We start from the raw sequence: 20,737 nt of genomic DNA on the forward strand, positions 1-20,737 counted from the left end.
GCTTCATGGTGTTTCCCTCATTTGGCATTTATTCTTCCTTTTCTCCTTTCGCGTTTAGCACAGGTTTAAAAAGAAGTCTGCCAGTAAATTGATGTTTAAAATACTGTTGCACAATGAAGCCATCCAGCTTGAGCATAAAATACCAGTAATGCTTTGCATCGTCTTTGTGTCTGTTAGTTTGTTTCAAAGAGTTCTCAATGAATTATATCATTCAATTCTTGTAATAAAGGAACTTCTTGATAGCCTTATTCAAATACAGTATTTTAATAAATTCAGTTGTCTTTTTTCACTTATTTATATTTGGAGTCCAATTAAATTGCAGTTCTTTATGACTTTTTCAAAAACCTTATTGAATCATCCTTTTTGAGAAGCAGGAGCACTGGATTTCACTAATTTAGTTTAGACATCTCAGTCCTAGAAAACACTGTTTCCATGTCTTCCACATTGTTAGTATTGAGGATATTCTATTATGTCGAAGTCTATTGTAAAGTAATTTTCTGTGTGATAAGTAATCTTAATGTGATAGTAATCTAGGCAGGTATTGCCATATCTTGTTTTTTTAAAAAAACACACTTTTTTATTATGCCATTACTGTCCCAAAGCAGTCAAAAATGATTTGTCTTTGAGAATAGCTTTAGAACATACTTATCATTATTATTGTTATTATTGTTATTATTATTGAGTGAAACTTCCGTGCCTTTCTAAATACTTAAAAGAGAAAATGCAGACATAGGCGGAGAAGAAAAGATACACAAAATTAGAAGTACTCTTTGGATATTTAAAATGGCTGCATATGTCTCTGATATTTCATCTGAAATAAAAAAAGTAGAAAAAGTAAGAATTTTAACTTGTCATTTTTTGCTTTTAAGTATGTGTATGAAGCTGACAGGAGTTGTATTTAAATCAAGGGGCAAAGTTTCAAAATACCACGGGTATTGGAGCTGTTGGTACAGCTAGCATTCTGTTTTTCATTAGTGTTCATGCATGCAGTTATTGCAGATACAGCAGATTCTTTGGAACAACTGGAACTGATACAGACATTCCTAGTAATCCAAAGAAACTGGTAAACATTCAGGGTTTTCAGTTGCTTGTTAAGTGTTATTGAATATAGAATGAAGCATCATTTGAGTCTTCAAGAAAATGCTGGAGAAAAGATAATATTATGTCTGAAAGATCAGACATAATAGAGAGAGGCTGGAGGCCATTTACAGATGACAGATGACAAACATGGAAAAGCAAAGCAAGGTATCACTCCAGAGAATACATCTTCCTTCCAGTTAGAGTGGTAGAAGCTACATTTTTATTTGCACAGCAGAAGGCATAGATGGTATTGAATTTTCACAGCTGTCTTCCAGTAAGTTACTGGTAGTGTGGATAATGTAGTTATTATCCAAGCAGTGAGAAATCTTCATCCATGTCTTTGTCCTTATTATTGCTAACGACAAAATATGGAATCACAGAAAAATGTTGATTGAAAGGTGCCTCTGGAAGTCATCTAGTCCAACCTCCTGCTCAAAGCAGGGCCAGCATAGATCAGGTTGCTTAGGTCTTTGTCTATTTGAGTTTAAAGTATCTCCAAGCACTGTCGTTCCCCACATCCTCCTTCTTACCATTTTTGAAGATGGGTGTGATGTTTGCCTTTTTCTAGTCATCAGAAACTTTTCCCGATTGCCACGGTCTTTTGAGTATGATCGACAGGAGCCCTGGAGTGACTCCAGTCAGCTCCCTCAGTACCGTTGCTCATATCCGAGCTAGTCTCACAGACCTGTGTGTGTCCAGTTGGCTTAAGTGCCTCCTAGCTGCTTTCCTCTACTATAGGTAATGCTTCACTCTGACAGACTCTGTTAGTAGACTTATGGACTGGGAGATCTGAGAGCCAAATTTGCCAGCAAAATCCAAGACACAAAAAGGCACTGAGTGTCTTGGCCTTTCCTATGTCCTTTGTCAATAAGTTCCCTGCCCCATTAAGCAGCAGACATGCACTTTCCTTACTTAGTCTTCCTTTTGCTGCCAGTGTACTTACAGAAGCTTTTTCCCGTGCCCTTAGTGTCCTTTGATTATTCTGACTCCAGGTGAGCTTTTGCTTTTGTAATTTCATTGCTCTACACTTGAGCAATGTCTCTGTTCACCAGAGTGACTTGCCTCTGCTTCCACCTTTTGGGAGACAGGGCTTAATAGTATTATCAGGTGTCACTTGCTACACACCCTTTTCCCCTAGCTAGACTATTAATTTATATAGTCTGTGTTTGTATTTAGAGTATTTATAATTAATGTTCCACCTATATAGGAACAATGAATGATTATTATGTACAACTAAAATAGAACATATGTGAATTATGACACTGTGACCATTCTATCTGAAATGTCAAATGCTTTGTGGAACCTGGGTAATGCTGTAAATCATAATCAGGGTTCATTTTTTTTTTCCCTGGAGTTACCAAAACCTCAAGAGGAATCTATAATTCTGAAACTTAGAACATGAGTATGGTTATAGCTGATGATTTGTATATCAGTATAAATATCCACATGATACGAGATGCAATATATGGCCAGGAGTTAAAGAACCCCTGTTCTCAAATATATAAAAAAATTTGAAGCTTCCCTTTTCAAGTCTGAAGTTGTCAGTTTCTAAAGAAATTAAGCTTTTATTTTTAAAATAAATATTTCTTGGCATCAGTTTGTAAAAATAGCCCTCCAGCTGTAACCCAAAACACTGTTATCGCCCTGATCTCCTGGACATACTTGTAGGAATTCTGCTGTTTCTCATTAAAAAAAGAAAAAATAGAAAGAAAAAAAGTGTATGGTATAAGGAAAGGAGAAATTACAATATCTTTCGCTTTTTATAGCTGACATATGTAATGAAATAGAAGTATCATGTAATTATAATGTTAAGGCTCAAGTAGTAAAAAAGTATCTAATATTGCTGTAGAACACTGCCAAGCGTCAAAGAGGGAATTCTGACCTTAGTCTTTTTTTCCAACTGATTGGAGTCTGTTTGTTTTTTCTGCAATAAGATTTATTTAAACCCTTTTGCTCAGTTTTTGGTGCCAGGTTGCCTCTCAGGTCCCTGCAGCTCTCCCCTTTGTTCTTTAGAGTGAGCAATGTCTCAGTTTATTGCCAGTGGATCTGGGATAATATAACTAATATGTGACCTGCACCTACTTTGTCTGCTTGCAGGTTTAATGGGGAAGGAGCTGCTGTATTCTCAATTCTAACTAATTCAGCTTTTCAGCCCTTTGTATGCACTGGAAAAATTATGTGCACAGGTACTACTAGTGCTAGTTGGTAGCTATTAAGCATGCGTATTAGTCTTGTGAAAATCCCTGCTGCCCCAGCAAACTTTTTACTGGAGCTGTGAATGCCAAGAAGAGGATAGTGAGAGTACTGGTATCACAAGAGGCTCTGAGAAAGAAACTAACAGGAGACAAAACGGGCTGGTCTAGTACCTCACGGATGCCTAGAAATGGGAGTCCTATTCCCCAATATGTTTTTTATCCATGGCAAGCGTCTTATGGTTGTTTGAAGTAAATAAAGTAAAAGGAAAGCCTTTGATTGGATGAGTTGAATTGGGTTCTGAATGCTAGGACTGGCACAGGGGTGGAAGCAGAACCATGTGGCTTGAAGCGGGTGAAAAGGAAGGAGGAGGAAACTGAGCCCTTGGATTCTTTTGCTTTTGTGCTTCGGCTGTCCTGTTTACTTCAGCAGAATTCCTCATATAAATGCATTTAAATATTTTGTTGGTTTGTACATAACAGTGCCATCTAGCACTTCTGTAGGCTTGTTTATCTCAGTGACAAAAAGTTCTGGTAGTTACTAACACTAAAATTTTTATTACAGTACATTAAAAAAAGAATATTTTATGAGATAAAAATTTTCCTACTACCCTTGCCAAATATACTGTTCATTGTTTTTCATGCCTCTGTTTGTTTCCCAGGGCAACTATGTCTTCCCATGTAGGCGCTTCCAATGAGAAGTGGAGATTTCCTATTTGGCCAGAATGGAATGAAGCAGATATTAATGCAGAAAAATGGGATACTGGAAAAGCTGGAAAAGAGAAAGAAAAAACTGGAAAAAGTCCCACTTCAGTAAGTTGTGTGACACATATCTATTATTTCCACTTTGGTTTTTGTACCTGTATTTAAGAGAGTATTTGTCACAACTTCACAGTAATTTCTTTCTGATAAATATATTAATTTTCAATCATATGTTTTCAATAAGTTTAAATAGTTCCCTACCAAACCAAAATAATAAACTAAAAGTATTGTGCATTGTTCATTTGTTGCTTCTTAATCAAACTGTTAACATGTGTATGTGCATTAATGTGTGCACATTAATGGTTAAAAAAAATGAAACCCAAAAATTGCTTCAATAATATAATTAAAACTGGGGATTTGAGAACAGCTGAACTTCTGTACTACGTCAGAATAATCCCTTCTCTGGGCACTGCAGTTTCTGTGGACTCAAAATGTTAAATGCACCCATATTTATTATGGGAAAAATGGATGTTGAAGTCTCTTCTTTTGCACACCTCAGTTTCTGGACATGTGAAACACTGTCTGCAGATCTAGTGTGCAGACAATGGTTTGAGGGGATATAGTTATTTTGCAGAAACTTAGCAGCTACCAGTTGCTTAAAAATTCTTCAGTCTTTCCAAATTTGGAATGACTTTTAAGATTCATCTGGATTTTTACTTTTTTAGACTGGTTATCATTACAGAATGTATGTGCGTTTTATGCAGAGTAGTAGTAAAATTAATTCTAAGGTGTTTCTTAAACTTAGCGTTTTTAAGTGATATTTAAAATCCATTTAACATCCTGCTTAATCATCTATTTTATATGCAAATTCTGCATTGTTCATATGATTGTTCCGTATATATTCTTATGTGCCGTGTCTATGTTAGCTTATGTCTTTGTAGATTATGTTTTTCTTCTTACCTCAAGCTTAAATATATTGTAGCCCTATGGGGTCAAAGTACTCTTGAGGGAAGGTATAGGTTCTATACTGAATGCTGCCATTAACTTGACAGGTAAATAATTTTCCTTTGTGTCTTTTTTCTGTTCCATTATCACATTTGGTGCCTTTGGGCTGTACTCTATAAACATTTATCTAGCACTAATCTGTTAGGTCTGCCCGACATTATTATAATAGACAAAAATTTTAAATAATTGTAACTGAAAATCTTTCTTCTTTTTTAGCATAAGAGGCATTCTGAGGTGTTTACTGGACCAATCAGTTCTTCATCCACAAGCTATATGAAACATTGCTTTTCTTACAAGTTTAAAGGAGTTGGTCACAGCAGACAAATGTACAGACAAAGAATCTTCTAATGTGGCCTCTTTTGATCCAAGCAGCCAGTGAAAATTCAACATCGTATAGGGTATTTCTGTTAGCAACAGAATTAGTGATGGCATCCAGTACCTTTGAGTACACTTTAAACAAGAATATAAACAATTCTGTTTTCTTGTGTGGGAAAAGGAATCAATCGGAAGTGATCTCTTTCCGTGTAACACTAAAGCTCTTTCATCAAGCACCCCTACACAACAGCCCCTTGGAGCAGTGCAGTATGCTGCTGAGATCGTGCATTTGATCTTGTCTGTTTGTCTTGTGCCTGTTTCTTGCCTGTCCTTCCTGTACAACTTGTGGTTGAGGCTCCTGTTCTTAGGGCATAAACTCCTGAGACCTGGCAGTTGTCTCATACAGCCACTTTAAATAAAAGACAAATTAAACCTGATTTTGTCATCCAAGTTTAGCTGAAAACTACAATATCCTTCTTCAAAGTATTTTTGCACTTGTAAGCTGAAGAAAGGTGTGTATCTGGTTTTTTGGTGTTTCTTTGCGTAGTGTTATATCATTCTCACCTGCCTCCTTTCTCTGGTTTAGCTAGGGTATAAGTGCTAAATTTTCCTGTTACACTGTTTAGTCAGGGTTGAATGTGTCTGAAAGCAGAGTATAAACTCTGTTAATAGAGTTCTGTATGGTCCAGTCTACAAGGCTTCCTTTAAGCTTTCAGAAAAATAATTATCCCTAAAAGGTTCTTTCCCCCTGCCCCAACTTATCTTGCTTCCTTCAGGTATTTTAAATAATTTGTTGCAGATTGGTATGTTGAAGGAACTTACACAGTGAAACACATAAGAAAAAAATGCAGCAAAAAATACTATTTTGGAGTCTTTGGTTTGTGTTTGTGTTTGGTTTTTATGCTTTTGTAATATATTTTCTTTTGCCTTCCTTTAATCAGTAAGTACTCAAAACATCACAGTTTTTCCTTTCGGGAAACTCTTTCTCTTGGTTGGTCTGTTGAAGATAAATAGAGTACATTACGGCCTGTGAAACACATCAAAATGTATAATAAAAAGCTATTTTTAGTTCCAGGCATAAGTAAAAGGCACTTACCATGTGACCGATTAGTTTCTCAGTCAGCACAAGCAGTGTCAGAGGTGTCTCCTCATCCTACATTGTACTATTAAGTAAAGAGATATCATATATCCTGACACATTCCATTCACATGGAAAATAAGTATTGCTTTGGAAATACGAGTTTGAAATTATATGAGACTTTCCTTAATGGTTTCTATAGCAGTTTTAAATGCATGGAACCTGCTTTGTTTGTGTCTAAATATCCCTTTAGATACTTACTTTCAATCTTCAACTTAAAAAGCTTTGGAAATAAGTGAGTTAGAAAAAAATACTTAGAAACAACTTGGTAGAAGAGTGCCTGAATTAAAAGCTTAAGCAGGTTTTTTGGGGGACGTTTTTCTGATAGGTGGAAAAAAAAAGGAAACATTTTACATAGACCTATTTAGACAGTGAAAGCCACATAGACTTCTTAGAACAACACAAGCATTTTTTGTGCTGAATCTTCAGTTTGGGCTTTGCACAAACAGTTATAGATACCATTAGTCCCTTTCTATCCTATTTTTTTCATTAAGTGAATTGTTGTGTGAGCAAATATATTAAGTCTTGTGGAAGACACAATACTGTAATTAATAAAAAATGTCCCGGTTTTGTTCATGCATGTTTTATGTAGTATGTCTTTGAGGATCCTGAAGGAAAAATAGAATTGCCACCATCCTTAAAAGTTCATTCATGGAAACGTCCACATGAGTTTTTAACAAATAAGGTAAGAAACAAGCAAGGTCAAAATGAAAAAAATGCTACTTGCCTAGCCATGTCACAAGTAGAGAAAAATTAGTAGAGGAATTACTTCAACAGATAAAACCCTCTTGACCATGCAAAGTCATCCTGCCTGGGAGACCATTGTGCACCAAGGAGCCAGTGATCCATATAGCAGTTAACCTGTGCTGCACACACAGCTTGTCCTTCAGGCCTGCGTGGTGCCGGGTGTGACCCCGGGGCCACTGGATAAGCTCAGCCAGCACACAGTAAGGGAAGAACCTGCAGGCAGCTCCCTCTTGTTACTGCCAGTTACACCATCTGCATCTCCTGGCCTTTAACTAACTGCAGCAGGAAGTTCTTATGAGAACATCCTTTCTGTTTTACAATAGAAATGAGTAAAAGAGTTGTTTTCTTTCAAGAAAATCCTGTAATAGTTTAAATCCTATCATAGCTCAGTAATAGCAAAATGGGGTAACCTTTTCAACAGGTGGGGTCTGCACAGAACAGAAGCCTGTTTGATGCTGCACAACTTGGGGTTCCTGGTGTCTAAAAGGACACAAGGTTATCTATACTCACCCCTTTCTTTACAGTTAGTTCTAAAAATAGCATTTTATATGGTACTGTACAGAGTCTGAGTGCCCTTCTCACAGGGGTCACCATGGACCAGCACCTTCTGGTACAAACATCATGGTAGTGTATCCTCCCAAGTCTGCTCTGCTTTTTGACTCCACATTAATTTAAAAGACACTTGGACAGACAGATACCTTCCTGTTTTTCTTTGTGTTCTTGTTTTCTTACTTAAAAATCAGTATCATGGCAAAACAAATTCTTTGTTCCAACTAAGGCTTCCCTTGGGCAGGTGTCTGAATTAAATATCTATCCTGAAACCATAAATTAGCTTTACCAGAAATGTAGTACTTTTTCTCACTTAACTATTGTAATTCTCCAGTCTGTATACAGAACGTATCTACGTCTTTTGACAGTACTTGTCTGGAAGGTAACCATAACATTTTAAAATTATGCAAAGCTCTTACTCAGTTTATGTTTAAAATTAATTGCAAAGAAAATAAACAGCCTACCATTTCAAAGGTTATTGTTCTCCAGTGCTGTTGCTAATCTAAGTTGTAAAACATTTTTGCTTCAGATGAAATGCTGAAGTTTTAAAATACTTTGACCACCCTTCCAACTTTTCAGGCTTGTCAGTTTTCCGTTTGTCAGCTTGTCAGATCCATTTTTTATTAACTAGACACTAAACTGGTCCAATTTTAATTTTTTAATGGAGGAAGGAGAGGGGGAGGTCAAGGGAGTAGTTGACAAGACCGAAAGATTGGATGAGAAATGCTGCCAAAATGTATAAACTGAGTAGAGGTATCTGAAAGATAAGGGCAAGAGAGCTGGCAGCCCAGAAAGCCATGGAAACAGCTATCTGTATCAAAAATATTTAAAATCTATCTTTAGAGTACTATGAAGAAAGAATTTGTTTTCTTTAAGTCCTGATTAAAAATTCGGTGCTTGTTTTGGTCCAATGTATTTTGAATCAAGAAGCTATGATTATTAGAAATTTTATAAGTTGATAAATATTATTGGAAATGTCAAGTGATGAAAGGCTATTAAGATGATGTATGTTGCTGCCTAATCTATTAGTAACTATAAAAGAAAGCGTAAACAAGCCTATTTAGTGCTGTAAGCAAAGAATCAAGCAATGATCACTAATAAGTGATGAGAGGCACAGGATATATTTAGTTCAATAAACTACAATCCTAGTATGTTACTTTCTAAACTGCTTATAAAAAGAAAATGGACTGTATAAACAAGTAAGAGTTATCAAAACTATGTAATACAGTCCAAGGATTGACTTTGATGAAGTCAGCGTTGGTACTGACAATACCACTATCTAACTGACCATGACAAAACAAAACCCTTTGAATCTTGGTGGGGGGCCAAGGAAATATCAAAGTATGGGACAGTGTTATGATCATGATTTAAATACAGCAATGCAAAGATTATTAATAAATTGAGGGAATCTCAATTTAATTATGTAATTATTTCATTTGCTACTCTAAACCTCCTGGTAAAAATAATTTTTTGAAAAATTCAGACCATCTACATTTTAAGACTTTTTTATTAAGAAATACTGAAGCAGCTACAAGATTTGCAGACTGACGTCCTTTAGTTTGCAGGTGTCTAATGAATATGTGCCAAATATCTAACATTTGTATGTCACTACTGTTAAACATTAGTGTTAGTTTAATTTTTTCCAGACAATTTAGCTATGGACTTAGCTAATCTACTTTCTCCTAGATTCCTGTGGTTGTCAAAAATGAAACCTCATTTGACCTTTTTTCAGCAAATGAGCATATATTCTGTAGTGAGGTAGGTAAAAATACATTAATGTCCCTTTAAAAAATATTTTCTTTCATACTTTTTGACCCTTTTTAACATTTTGGAGTTCACTCCAAATTTCTACCATGAAGAAATAAGTTGTGACAAATTTTTTAAGTGATGAAAGAATGATAGGAATAAAATGGCAAGAAGTAATCTAGATTTGTATAGTGTTTACCTTTTTTATAATTTGAAAAATTAAATCAATGATGGTAAGAGATTTTCCCAATATGTTTTTTTATTAAAAAAAAGTATTTGAACTATGAAGACTAAAGAGCAAATAAAAGCTATATTAGAAAAGATTTATATTTTTCATTCAAGCTTTCCTGAAGTAATTTTCTTAGTGTGCCTGCATGTATATGCAAATCTCTGTCACCCAGCCAGTCCTTTCCTTCTCTCCAGAGTTGAATAAATATTTACTGAATTTCCACAGATCAGGGGAAACTATAAAGCGGGTAGAACAAAGGCATCTGAGTGCCTTACTGAATATAATATTACTTTGTAACTTTTATTTCATTCAATGCTTCAATGAAATTTCAAAATTCAACACCAGAGAAACTGTATGGGAAGAAGCCACCAGAAAACAGATTATGTAAATTTTGCTATCCACAAAACCACTGATTAATTTTAGGGCATTTCTTGTAGTAAAGGTTTATTCTTGTTTATATAAATCGCTGTAACAGTCCGGTAATACTTGTGAAACTATAGCATACATCAGAAATCTGCATGTTAGAGAAACATATGCACTAAAGCATGATTAATTAAAGCTTCTATTTTAAATGTAAAGATCATTAAATACTTTTAATGATTTAGGTTTTTTACTGAGTACAAGTAACAAGTACTAAAAAATATTGATTTTTAGCAGCTATATCTAGTAATAAGAAATTAAACAAGTGACAGTTCACAAGTCCTGTAACATAACTTATTTTGAAACCATATGTCCTCATTTTTCTTTGGTAAATGATGAACAGCATAATTTATATTGTGCCTTTACTTAGTTTCATGAAGTTTTGTGTTATTATAGGTAGACATTATGATGATTTTAAGAAAAGTTGTACCAGTGAAATTAATTTTTGCATGAAATGATAGCTATACTTTTACATCGCTTCTTCATTTAAAACAGGAGCTTTTCATTTTTTTATCATTGTAATATAACTTCATTTTATTTTTCTAAAGCATGTAAGTTGAATTTTTTTTCTGTTTTTCTCTGTTTTTAGCTGATGAGATGGATTATAAGTGAAATTTATGCAGTCTGGAGGATATATAATGAAAAGGCCTTAACTAGTGGAACATCCATACTTTTTTGGAAACCATGGGAACACATTTATGCCTTATGTAAAGCTACCAGGGGACACATGCCACTGTATAATAGCTATGGAAAATACGTAGTGAAACTTTATTGGATGGTGAGTACTCCCCTCCAACAATATGTAAATATTATGCAGCTAGCATAGCAAATTTTAATGGTATTTATTATTATTAAAAAGATATGGATTTGTAGGAGTAGAAGCGTTGACAGATTATTGATGCATGTTAATAAAAATGCCTGTTACGGTTCATGTGTTTTTGTACAACTTAGAACTTGATAAAATAGAGTTATTACTTGAAAAGGCAATATTCTTTTTTTGTTGATTATGTAGAGTTTTGCTGATTCTTTGGAGATCTTTTTCCTCTGGGCATTGCAACAACATACTACGTTTAAGTTCATTAGCTTACATTGTCCAAAGAAGATCCTGTAATGGCGGTTGCAAATGTTGCTTATGTCCAAACTATGTATTGAAATAACTTTTATTTTCTGGTACTTGTGACATTTTTGTGTGTGTCAAACAGCAGTTTTCAATGTCATTCCTTAGCCCAAAGCACAATTTCAAGAAATTTTACAGAAAATAATTGGTTCGTTCTGTGTCGTATAGTGAGTGGTTAAAATAATGTTGTTTTAAGAAGTGATTAATTTTCACCATTCTTTGAGCTGCATGTGATTCTTGACATCGATTTTTACAGGGTTTGATTTCTAAATCACATGTCTTCTTATAGTCCAAAGTAAACTGTCATTAATTTGGCACATTTACAGGCATTTTCTTTCTTTTGTTTCTTTCTTGCCCCTTTTTGTTTTATTGAAGTACTTCTTCTTGATATTTTTGGAGTTGTTTTACTCTGTGTCTCAAAATGTTATGATGACACCAAGTATCATATGTGTGTGTGCTACCTGAATGGAAATTCCTTTTTACAACTTGAATTCTCAGTGTTGGTTGGGTTTTAGTAAATTAGAAGGTATGTTTCATTTCATTTTTGCTATGAAGACTGACTGTGAGGTTTGCACCGTACTATAAACTCTATGATTTAAATTTACCCCATTTTTGTTTCACTCAATTTCATCTGTTGATTTTCTCTTTTTTTGTGTGCGGGCATTAATTGTTTTGAGATAATATGCCGAATATTTCTGTTCCTATTTAGTGAATGATAGAATATGGAGGTTTGATTCAAAAGATTATTAGAGTCAGACAAGTGGCCCATATCTCTGGTGTATTAGGATTATGAATGTTTTTTATTATTTAAGTAACTCAGTGAATTTACAGAGCTATTTGTATCCAATTGTATTTAAAGGTGACTAAAGACTTCTGGTGAGAGGACCATTTACTGAAGATGTACTGGTATACCAAAACATCCCATGGAGTTTCTAAAGATAACAGACAATAACTTAACACATTTTACAGTCCACAGGGAGCACTTAATTTAATATTGAACCTCATACTAATAAACAAAGAAATAATCACTGACCTAAAAGTTAGCAGTTGTCTGTGTTGTTAGGGTTACTCTCGTTGCATTCAGCTTTTGCAAACAGAATATGTCACAAAACACTAAGATGTATAATTGACCCTGTTAAACTTCTGGTTGCCAAAACTTGAAAGTATTTTTTACACAGTCAGTTGGAGACATGAAGTTGGAAGTGTTAATGAAATCTCAAAGGCATCCTGTTGGACTTCTAAAAGGGTAGAATTAATGGAAACCGAAACAGTTATACTTAAAAGAAACAAATCCTAAAAAAGAATGTGTAAAAGCTTTTTTTAAAAAAAGGAAAAAAATCAATGCTCATGACTACAAATAAACAGCTAAGACAATGCAAACTAAGCAGGCCAAATGTACTAATTAAATTTAAGTTGCTAATAGTATTGTTATACAATATTTAAAACAAGACTATTGCAAGTTACTGATAACAAAAACATAAAAAACGTTAAGAAAAAAAACCACTAACAAGCAGTTATTCAATTAATATTTGTTCTGTGCATTGGAAGGCTGAAAGAGATATATCTGTTCCTTGGCACACTGTCAAATAAACAACAAACCATCTCTAGGTTTAGAGGCTTCAGCTGCTCAAATTAAAAATTTTTGTATCAGTAGATCCAGGTAAGCTATGGTTTTATTCAGAGTGCCTGCTTGAGAATCTGCTGAAGGCATCACCACACCAATTGTCTCCAGCAGCAGAATTTAAGTGTATTAATTTAGGTGGTGAAGTGGTCTGTTATTGTCAGTGGGGTTGGATGTGGGTTTTTTCCAAAGATAATTAAGTTGTCTCACATACCGAGTTAGGAGCTATCAGAATTAGTCAAACAAACATGCAGAGTTTCTGAGAGTTTTCCTGGAGGTTAAGCAGCTGACTAAGGGTTTTGTGTTGGACACACCTGTCTATGCAGATACCAAGCACTAGATTACTCTGCAAGAGTGCACGAAAAGTTAAAAAGAGTTCATATCTTTTATCGTATGGCTGCCACCTCTCCTTTTCCATAAAATGTGATGGTTAGAGCACTCATGAAGGAGTGGAAGAGCTGAATATTCTTCCCTTCTCACCTATTGAGGACTAAAACTCAGAATTTCTGCAAGGAAAGTTCCATGACTACAGCTTTGACTGCTCTGCAGAAAGGTATGTCATGGGACCAAAAACCAAAGGATGACACCTGGATTCTTGTCCAAACTTTCAGCACCGTTTGGAATTTAGACTGTGATGTGTTTAACTTGGGTCTCTTCCAACTTAGTAGAGGTTACAAAGGCATCGCATATAGTTAGCTACAAATGGAAAAGAAGGTAATCCTAGTGGAGAACTTCTTAGTGAAATAAAAAAAGGTCCAATAGCTAGAATCGATGTTAGATAAATTAAATCCAAATTTTGGCATAATTAATTAGAAGAAAAAGCAATTAAATACTAAAATATTTTGGGGGGGGAAATAGTGTATTTGGCATTACTTCATATCCATAAAAAGTGATGAAGTAATTAAAAAAACAAACTTGCTCATTTTACTTTCTGGGAGAATAAGTTATTTTTATATATGCATGGAAAAAATCCTCATACAATAAAAAGGAAACACCAAAGACTGAAGGAAATGCAAGAGGAGAAGAGGAGAATCAGGAAATAACAACCTGGAGAGTTTTTAACCCATGGTAAAAAAAATAACATAAGGACTAGAGGTTTCTTGAGAAGATTTCGCAGCCAATAGGAGGCAGTCAAAAGAAAGAGCAACAAGAAATATCAGAATGAAACTCTTAAATTTGGAGAGAAAAAGATTTTGTGCGGGCTATGTTTGTGAAAAGGGCTGATGTGGTTAATGGAAGGATTTGGAAGATGTAAGATGTAAAAGTGCAGGTCAGAAGATTCAAGGACTACACTCTTAAATGCATAACAATAGGAGACATAAAAATATTCCAGAGGAGAGGAAGAGAATGTATATATAATTTGGTGAAGAGTGAAGAGATTCTGTTTTCCTAATGGTCCTCATGGCAAGTCTCCAGTTTACCATTATTTGTGATAATTAGTGCTGCTCTACAAAAGGAGAGGGCACAAACTTCCCTTCTCACGATGTTTTTAGAACTTCAAAGTAAAGGAATTTGCATCACATCTGCAGCAGATGATGCTGCTGGAGAGGGACAGCAGCAGGTCAGTGCCTTGGATGGATAAGCTGGTCAAGTTTCCTGTTGGAATGTTGGAGGTGTGGAGGCAGCCTCGCAGTTGCATGCAGTACGTCACTTAGAAACACCTCACCACAGAGTTCTTTCAGAAATCTCTACAGTTACAAATACAAAATAATTACTCGAACACTTCCATGACCCTTGGAAAATTGCTCATATTCCATTTCTACGCTGGTAACCATTACTCAAGTGGTTGTAGTGTAAAAAATTCCTGTTTCCTGTGAATAAAAGTAAGGAGGGATTTATTTAGCTTCTGAATCACCCTGTTAAATTGTTTATAAATCTCTCCATCTTTTGGAATGAGCATAAATGCAAAGAAAGCCAGGGAAAGTTTTGAAAGGCTGCACTTATCCACGTTGCAATTTGATACATGTCTCTTGCGAGGGAATAAAATGCTGAACATATTAATTTTCTTTTTAAATAATCCTACACTGTGAATTCATATTACAAAAAACTTACAGTTCTAATACAGCATAGATCAAATATGATATTCTAAGAGAAAGTTTCATGCAGTTTGCTATTGATACATGTCAGCTAGCCAGCACTGAGGAAGAAATAGGAAAGCACTTAAAACTGGAAGAATCTCTTAACTTTCCTGTAAGGGGGAGCACTTAGCTGATTTACATGCCTGTTCTTTCCTCACCCCTTACTACTGCCTGCACATATGGAATAACTTATATTCATATAGGGAATAAGTTAACATGAGTTTGAGAAGGCAGAAATTATATCGCCCAGGTTCCTCAGCAGAGGACATTATTCTGTGTGTGAATTTAATGCTCCGGAGGTTGTGTATTCATGTGATAAAAGACTGCATTTTAGAGCATCTGTAGGAGTTATCAGGGTGTTTTAGTTTCTTTGACACTTTTGTTTTTGTTTTGGTTTGGGCCTTTGGGTTTATTTAATTTTTTTCTCTGGTTGCATCGCTGTATTTCACAGAAAGAAAAACAGGTGAAAAAAAGAGGGCCAAATGGTTGAAGGTGAAAGAAAATATGCAAATGAGAAAACACAAATATCAGTAGAGACAGAGGAGAAAGATTTCTAGGAGAAAGTTTAAAATTAAATTAAAAGATAGAGAGAGCACAGTGGAAGAATAGTGAACTGTTTTCAGTAAAATTCTGTATTGAGTTCTGAGGGGATTGTCATCCACCAGATCAAACCTGTGGATAATAATTTTTCACATTGGCACAATATTCTTTAGCTTTACTCCACATCCTCCTCTCACTTTGCATTCCTGAGGTTTACTGAATTTGTTTCTTTATTTCCACTTTTTGTCACCTATAGATTTATTTTCTATCCATAAACCTTCCCCACATATTTTTCTTTCTTTCTCTTGGTCTCTTATCTCCTTAAACCAGCATAATTGTTTTTAGACTTAACAGTGAAATGGTATAGAAAGGTTATCACTGATGCAAAATAATTTTGATATGGATTCTATTATTTATTAAGTATAAAAGGTGAGCAATTGGCAAGTAGAAAAAAAATTTAATGGTGCTACATAGGCAAAAAATATTATTGTCTTTTAAGAATTACATGCACAGAATTACTACGCTGAATTAAAAAATGTCCTGAGCTATAGAAAACCAAATATCTCCTCAATCTTTTCCTTTACTTGTACCGCTCTCTCTATTAAACTTCAGCAGTGACTGTAAGAGGAGATTAATATGTGATCATTTAACTTCCTAGGTCCTTTTCAAACTTGGGAAATCTTAAAAATTTAGTTTTGTCTGTCAGCAAATACATTCTATCCTAAAAAATATTAGCCTGTTTTATTCTTTTTGAGTACCTTTGCCATATGGCCTAAATTTATTTTCTTCTGAAATCTATAGAATTCATATAGAGTTAATCGTTGGGCATTTCAGTTGGAAGCCACAGTTCAGTTACAAGCAGAGGGCAGTAATTTTGCCCTCTCTGATAACATATGGTGAACGCTTCAGTGATTTGGTCATTCTTCATCATTTTGTGAGCGAATTAACAGAAGTACTTGCTGTTACCCTACTAATTCCTTTGCCTCTCTATTATGTCTTAATCACTAGGACAGAGACTTTTTTTGGAGAATGGTAGGCAAGATTATTTTGCAGATGCTAGCTCAATTTACTAATGAAATATCTGGTATTGGAGACATCAGTATCTTGTGTTACCTGTTTATTTCTTATCCTGGGTGCCTGTTACATCCAGTAATTTTGTATTGTTTCCTATAGTGTTTTGTAGGATGCAGTCTTAATGCTTTGCAGGACACTAACCACTGCAGCCAACATCCCCAGGTAGTTCTTGAGAAGCAAGTGGGACTGCTTATATCACAAGTATTTTCTAGACTAAGAGCTTAAAGAGGCATTTGCAAAACTGATATCTTAGTTAAGTATTTTTTTAATCATCACTCTTCCTTAGGCATCTGTCATGGCAGCTGAAGAAACAGCAATGAAGGCATGCCCATGATGGACTACACATATGAGAAGAAATATATTTGGAAATAGCTGCAATTAGATTAATCTGTGAAATAAATAAGTCAGAGCAGTAATAAAATGCTATGAATACTATTTCCATACTTCTCAGATATTATATGAGAACTTCTTTTGAAGCCATCTGCGATGTAAAACAAATTACAGTATAATTGGGTTCTTGGGAAAGCGTTAAAAGTTCTCTTACATACATGTTCTGTTTCCAGCCCACAAACTCAGTGTTTCTTCTTTCTTCCCCCTCCCTCTATTATAGGGATGCTGGAGAAAGATCGTTGTGGATGACACTATGCCTTTCAATGAAGAGGGTAATTTGTTACTGCCAGCTACAACCTATCAAATTGAACTTTGGCCAATGTTGCTGTCCAAAGCTATCATTAAGCTGGCAAATACTAGGTATGTTTAGTCAGCTCAGTTTGTTTTGTGAAGTCATTTGCAAAAAATTGTTTTAGTATAATGGGAAATATATTTTTCTCAAAATTTTGTAATGATAAATGTACACTTTTCTGAAAGGTGACACAGTAAATCAGTAAAGCAAAGTCCCCTGTAGCTACAGAAGGTGCAGTGTTTCCTTTTTAGATGTGTTTGTACAATTATGCACAAAACACTTTGCAGAGAAGCTGGAGTACTCTCCCTGTTTGCTTTATCTGTTTGCCATTATTCCCGAAAAACTTCACATATTGTTTTCTGCCAAATGGAAATGTCCAAGAAGTTATAATGAGGTATTCATTGTCAACCTTAACCAGTATTGACTTAACCACTACTGAAAATAGAGTATTGTAAGTCACTTTTGATGCTTTTGCTACAGTTCTGCTGTTGTGGGCTGTATGGTGATCCACTTCCTAAAACTGACCTGGAAAGTAGAAGGTTGCCCATGGTGCAAATGATTGACGATTATGGCTGCAGTTTCCTATGAGATGAGCATTGAACACCAAGTGTTAAAATGACTAAGCTTCAGAAAATAATTCAAAACACTGATCTGGGTAGTCAAGTTTCCCCGTTCTGGTCATATCAAGTTACACTTGTTGGAAGAGTGATCTAAAGTACTTCTACACAGGCCAGGGAGTTGCCTAGAAAGCTGCCCATTGGGCACTTGCATTTGCAGGAATGTGTTTGAAAGAGTGTGTTTCTCCAGGGTTTGTCATGCTCCAGTGCTGGCTTCTTTAGCCTTGGTCATCTCAGATTCTAAATCTCTCCAGTACGGAGGAGACTGTATCAGTTTGAAAGAGTGGAGTATGGTACAGTGGAAATTCAGCCATTTCATGCATAATAACCTGGGAGAGGAACTGCTCAGGAAATAGAGAGGGAAATCTTTCACAGTGAGGACAGTCAACCATTGGAATAATCTCCCCAGGGAAGTGGTTGACTCAGCCACGTTGGACACCTTCAAGAGTTGTCTGGACAGGGTGCTGGGCCATGTTGTCTAGACTGTGCTCTTCCTAGAAAGGTTGGACTGGATGATCCCTGAGATCCCTTCCAACCTGGGATTCTGTGATTCTGTGATCTCTCTTCTGGCATGATGGCTTTCAAACCCACATCTCCAACCCTGCAAAAAGAGCTTTACTGTGTGCAAGTATACATAACATGCTTGGTAACAATGTTGAAACTGTGCCATTGTAGCAGAGGGAACACTAAAATAATGGGCCTGATGCAAAGATGTAAAAGCAAATTTGACTTTGTAGGCTAGTAGTTAGCAGTGGATAGGGAAACTCTTAACACTGCAATTAATAACTTGTTTTTCAGCAAGCTATTGTGTTTGTGCATGGTCTTGCAGAAAGCAATGTAGACTAGAGAGTTTACTGTGAGTTAGTTATATTACAATTCTATATAAGGTCTGGTTTTGTGTTACAGTATACATGAAACTGGAAAAAGAGAGCTGGAGGAATTTACAGTTCTACATACACTGACTGGATGGATACCAGAAGTTATTCCTCTCCAGTAAGCTCTTCTGTTAAACAATTTACATATTAGTTGTTTAATGTTTAATTCTATAAGGCATTACAAAAAATAAAGCTGAGCCCTTAAAGTCCTTCAGCATCAATTTTGGGAAGTGTATGTTTTTTACTTCCGACGCTTGAGAAATGTGCTTTCAAGGAATGTAATGTTACTATGTTTTACTTTGTAGGTTATGCAGTTGCTTGTAAAGCTATTTACCATGTTAAGCTGATGGCTATTCTTTATAAAATTAATTTATTTTTAATTAATATTAAACATGGTCTTGAAAACAGGGTTAGAGGAATCTGTTTCATCTAGTATACAGATATACAATGTCTGCAAGTAATAATAATAACTTCATATCTGAATATACTGTAGAAAGTATACGTCATGAATTTGGAAGTAATCAACTTCAGGTAGTATGGTGTTTTCACCTTTTAAATTGGAACAGTTGATATACTTTTATTTCCAACCACAAATAGTATTTCCAACCTATAATAACATTTTTTCTTGTTTCCTCTGTGTTTAAGTCCATTTTGTGGTTTTACAGAACGGACATTCTATTTTACCAGCCTGACATTCTTTTTACTGAATGAATGACTGGGATACAGATTCTAAATATCTAGTAATTTTTTTAAAATTACACTTTTTTGCCTTTTGATGTATACATTCTAATCAATATATAGATAACAAATAGTTTTGGTTTATATATAATTTATTTAGGCATAATTGTTTGTTTCAGTATATGTAACAGTATTTCAGTATTAAATAAGTTCAGTCAAGGGCTATTTTACTCCTTATTTCAGCAATTTTTATGTCCTAAGCTGTGCTTGCAATTTAGGTTTTTGATATATTCATGTCTTACAGTAGTGTGTATGTAACCCATGGACTTAGAAATCTGACTAACCTAAATTTTGCTTCTTTATGCAGTTAGTTTTACATTTGCAACACCAAAAAATAGTATTCACAAATCTGGCACTTACTGCAAATATATTATATTCTGGAATAAGAAAATATTAATATCACAGAGTCTTTGCAATAGTACTATGAGATGGCTTTAGCGCATTGTACAATCAATTATTTTATTTTTTTTAAAATAAAGGTTGCATGCAGTTAGCTTGCATGAAACTTATTCATGGCCCTGAACTATTTTTAAATTATTTCTGGAATCACTGAGTTTCTGTGGAGAACCGGTATGGCTGCCACTGTCATGTCGTATCAAAAAGCTGTTGTAGCTGGTGGAATCAGTGGAAGAGGCATGGAACTACCTGTGCTGAAACAGTTAGGGAACCTAGTTTAGAAGTACCTTTGTGACAGTTTTTAATGTACAGAGCTGGAATCAAGTTATTATATGGTATAGTTGCAAAGTGGTCTGCAAATTTCCCTGCTGCAACTTTTATCTACTAAAAAGCTTTAGAATGGATGCTTTGTTTACATGGTTTCCTAACCACCATCTCTTTCTTTATGGATCTGTCCATAGTCTGTCTCTTAACAAATTGGCTGATACACAAAATCAGGCAAGTGTGTTTTATTTACTAAAATAACCCAGTAACTTTTCTAGGAGTTGGACTGTCACTTGTAGAGTAGTGTTGTTTAAATGCAAATCACACTTTCTTTTCTTATTGCAAATATCATTATCATTGACATATACATGTGTTTGTTTTTAAAGGCCTGGATACTTGGACAAAATCTGGGGCTTTTTGAAAGAGATTGTGCCAGAATTCAAGTTGCCAAATAAGAAAACTCCAGAACTTGATATTCCTCAGTCAGATACAAAACCTAAAGAGGTCAAAGTCTCAGAATTAAAAAACGAAGCTTCATCTGTGAATAAGCAGTCAGATAAACCTGAGAAAGCAGAGAAAGCTGAGAAAATTGGCAAAGGTCTGTAATTTTAGG

The 20,737-nt window shown here is 35.1% G+C and overlaps 1 protein-coding gene across 1 annotated transcript in view; it reads left to right on the forward strand.

The window, feature by feature from the left end:
• Positions 1 to 20,737, forward strand: part of ADGB (androglobin) — a 129,693-nt gene that overhangs the window by 17,557 nt on the left and 91,399 nt on the right. The window contains exons 2-8 of the mRNA XM_064446993.1: positions 3,935 to 4,085; positions 7,024 to 7,116; positions 9,414 to 9,485; positions 10,712 to 10,900; positions 17,163 to 17,302; positions 18,758 to 18,844; positions 20,511 to 20,722. Of these exons, the coding sequence (XP_064303063.1) occupies positions 3,935 to 4,085; positions 7,024 to 7,116; positions 9,414 to 9,485; positions 10,712 to 10,900; positions 17,163 to 17,302; positions 18,758 to 18,844; positions 20,511 to 20,722 (944 nt within the window). The remainder of the gene's footprint in view (positions 1 to 3,934; positions 4,086 to 7,023; positions 7,117 to 9,413; positions 9,486 to 10,711; positions 10,901 to 17,162; positions 17,303 to 18,757; positions 18,845 to 20,510; positions 20,723 to 20,737) is intronic.

The sequence above is a fragment of the Phalacrocorax carbo genome, chromosome 3, assembly GCF_963921805.1.
Source record: "Phalacrocorax carbo chromosome 3, bPhaCar2.1, whole genome shotgun sequence".
NCBI classification, from domain to species: Eukaryota; Metazoa; Chordata; class Aves; order Suliformes; family Phalacrocoracidae; genus Phalacrocorax; species Phalacrocorax carbo.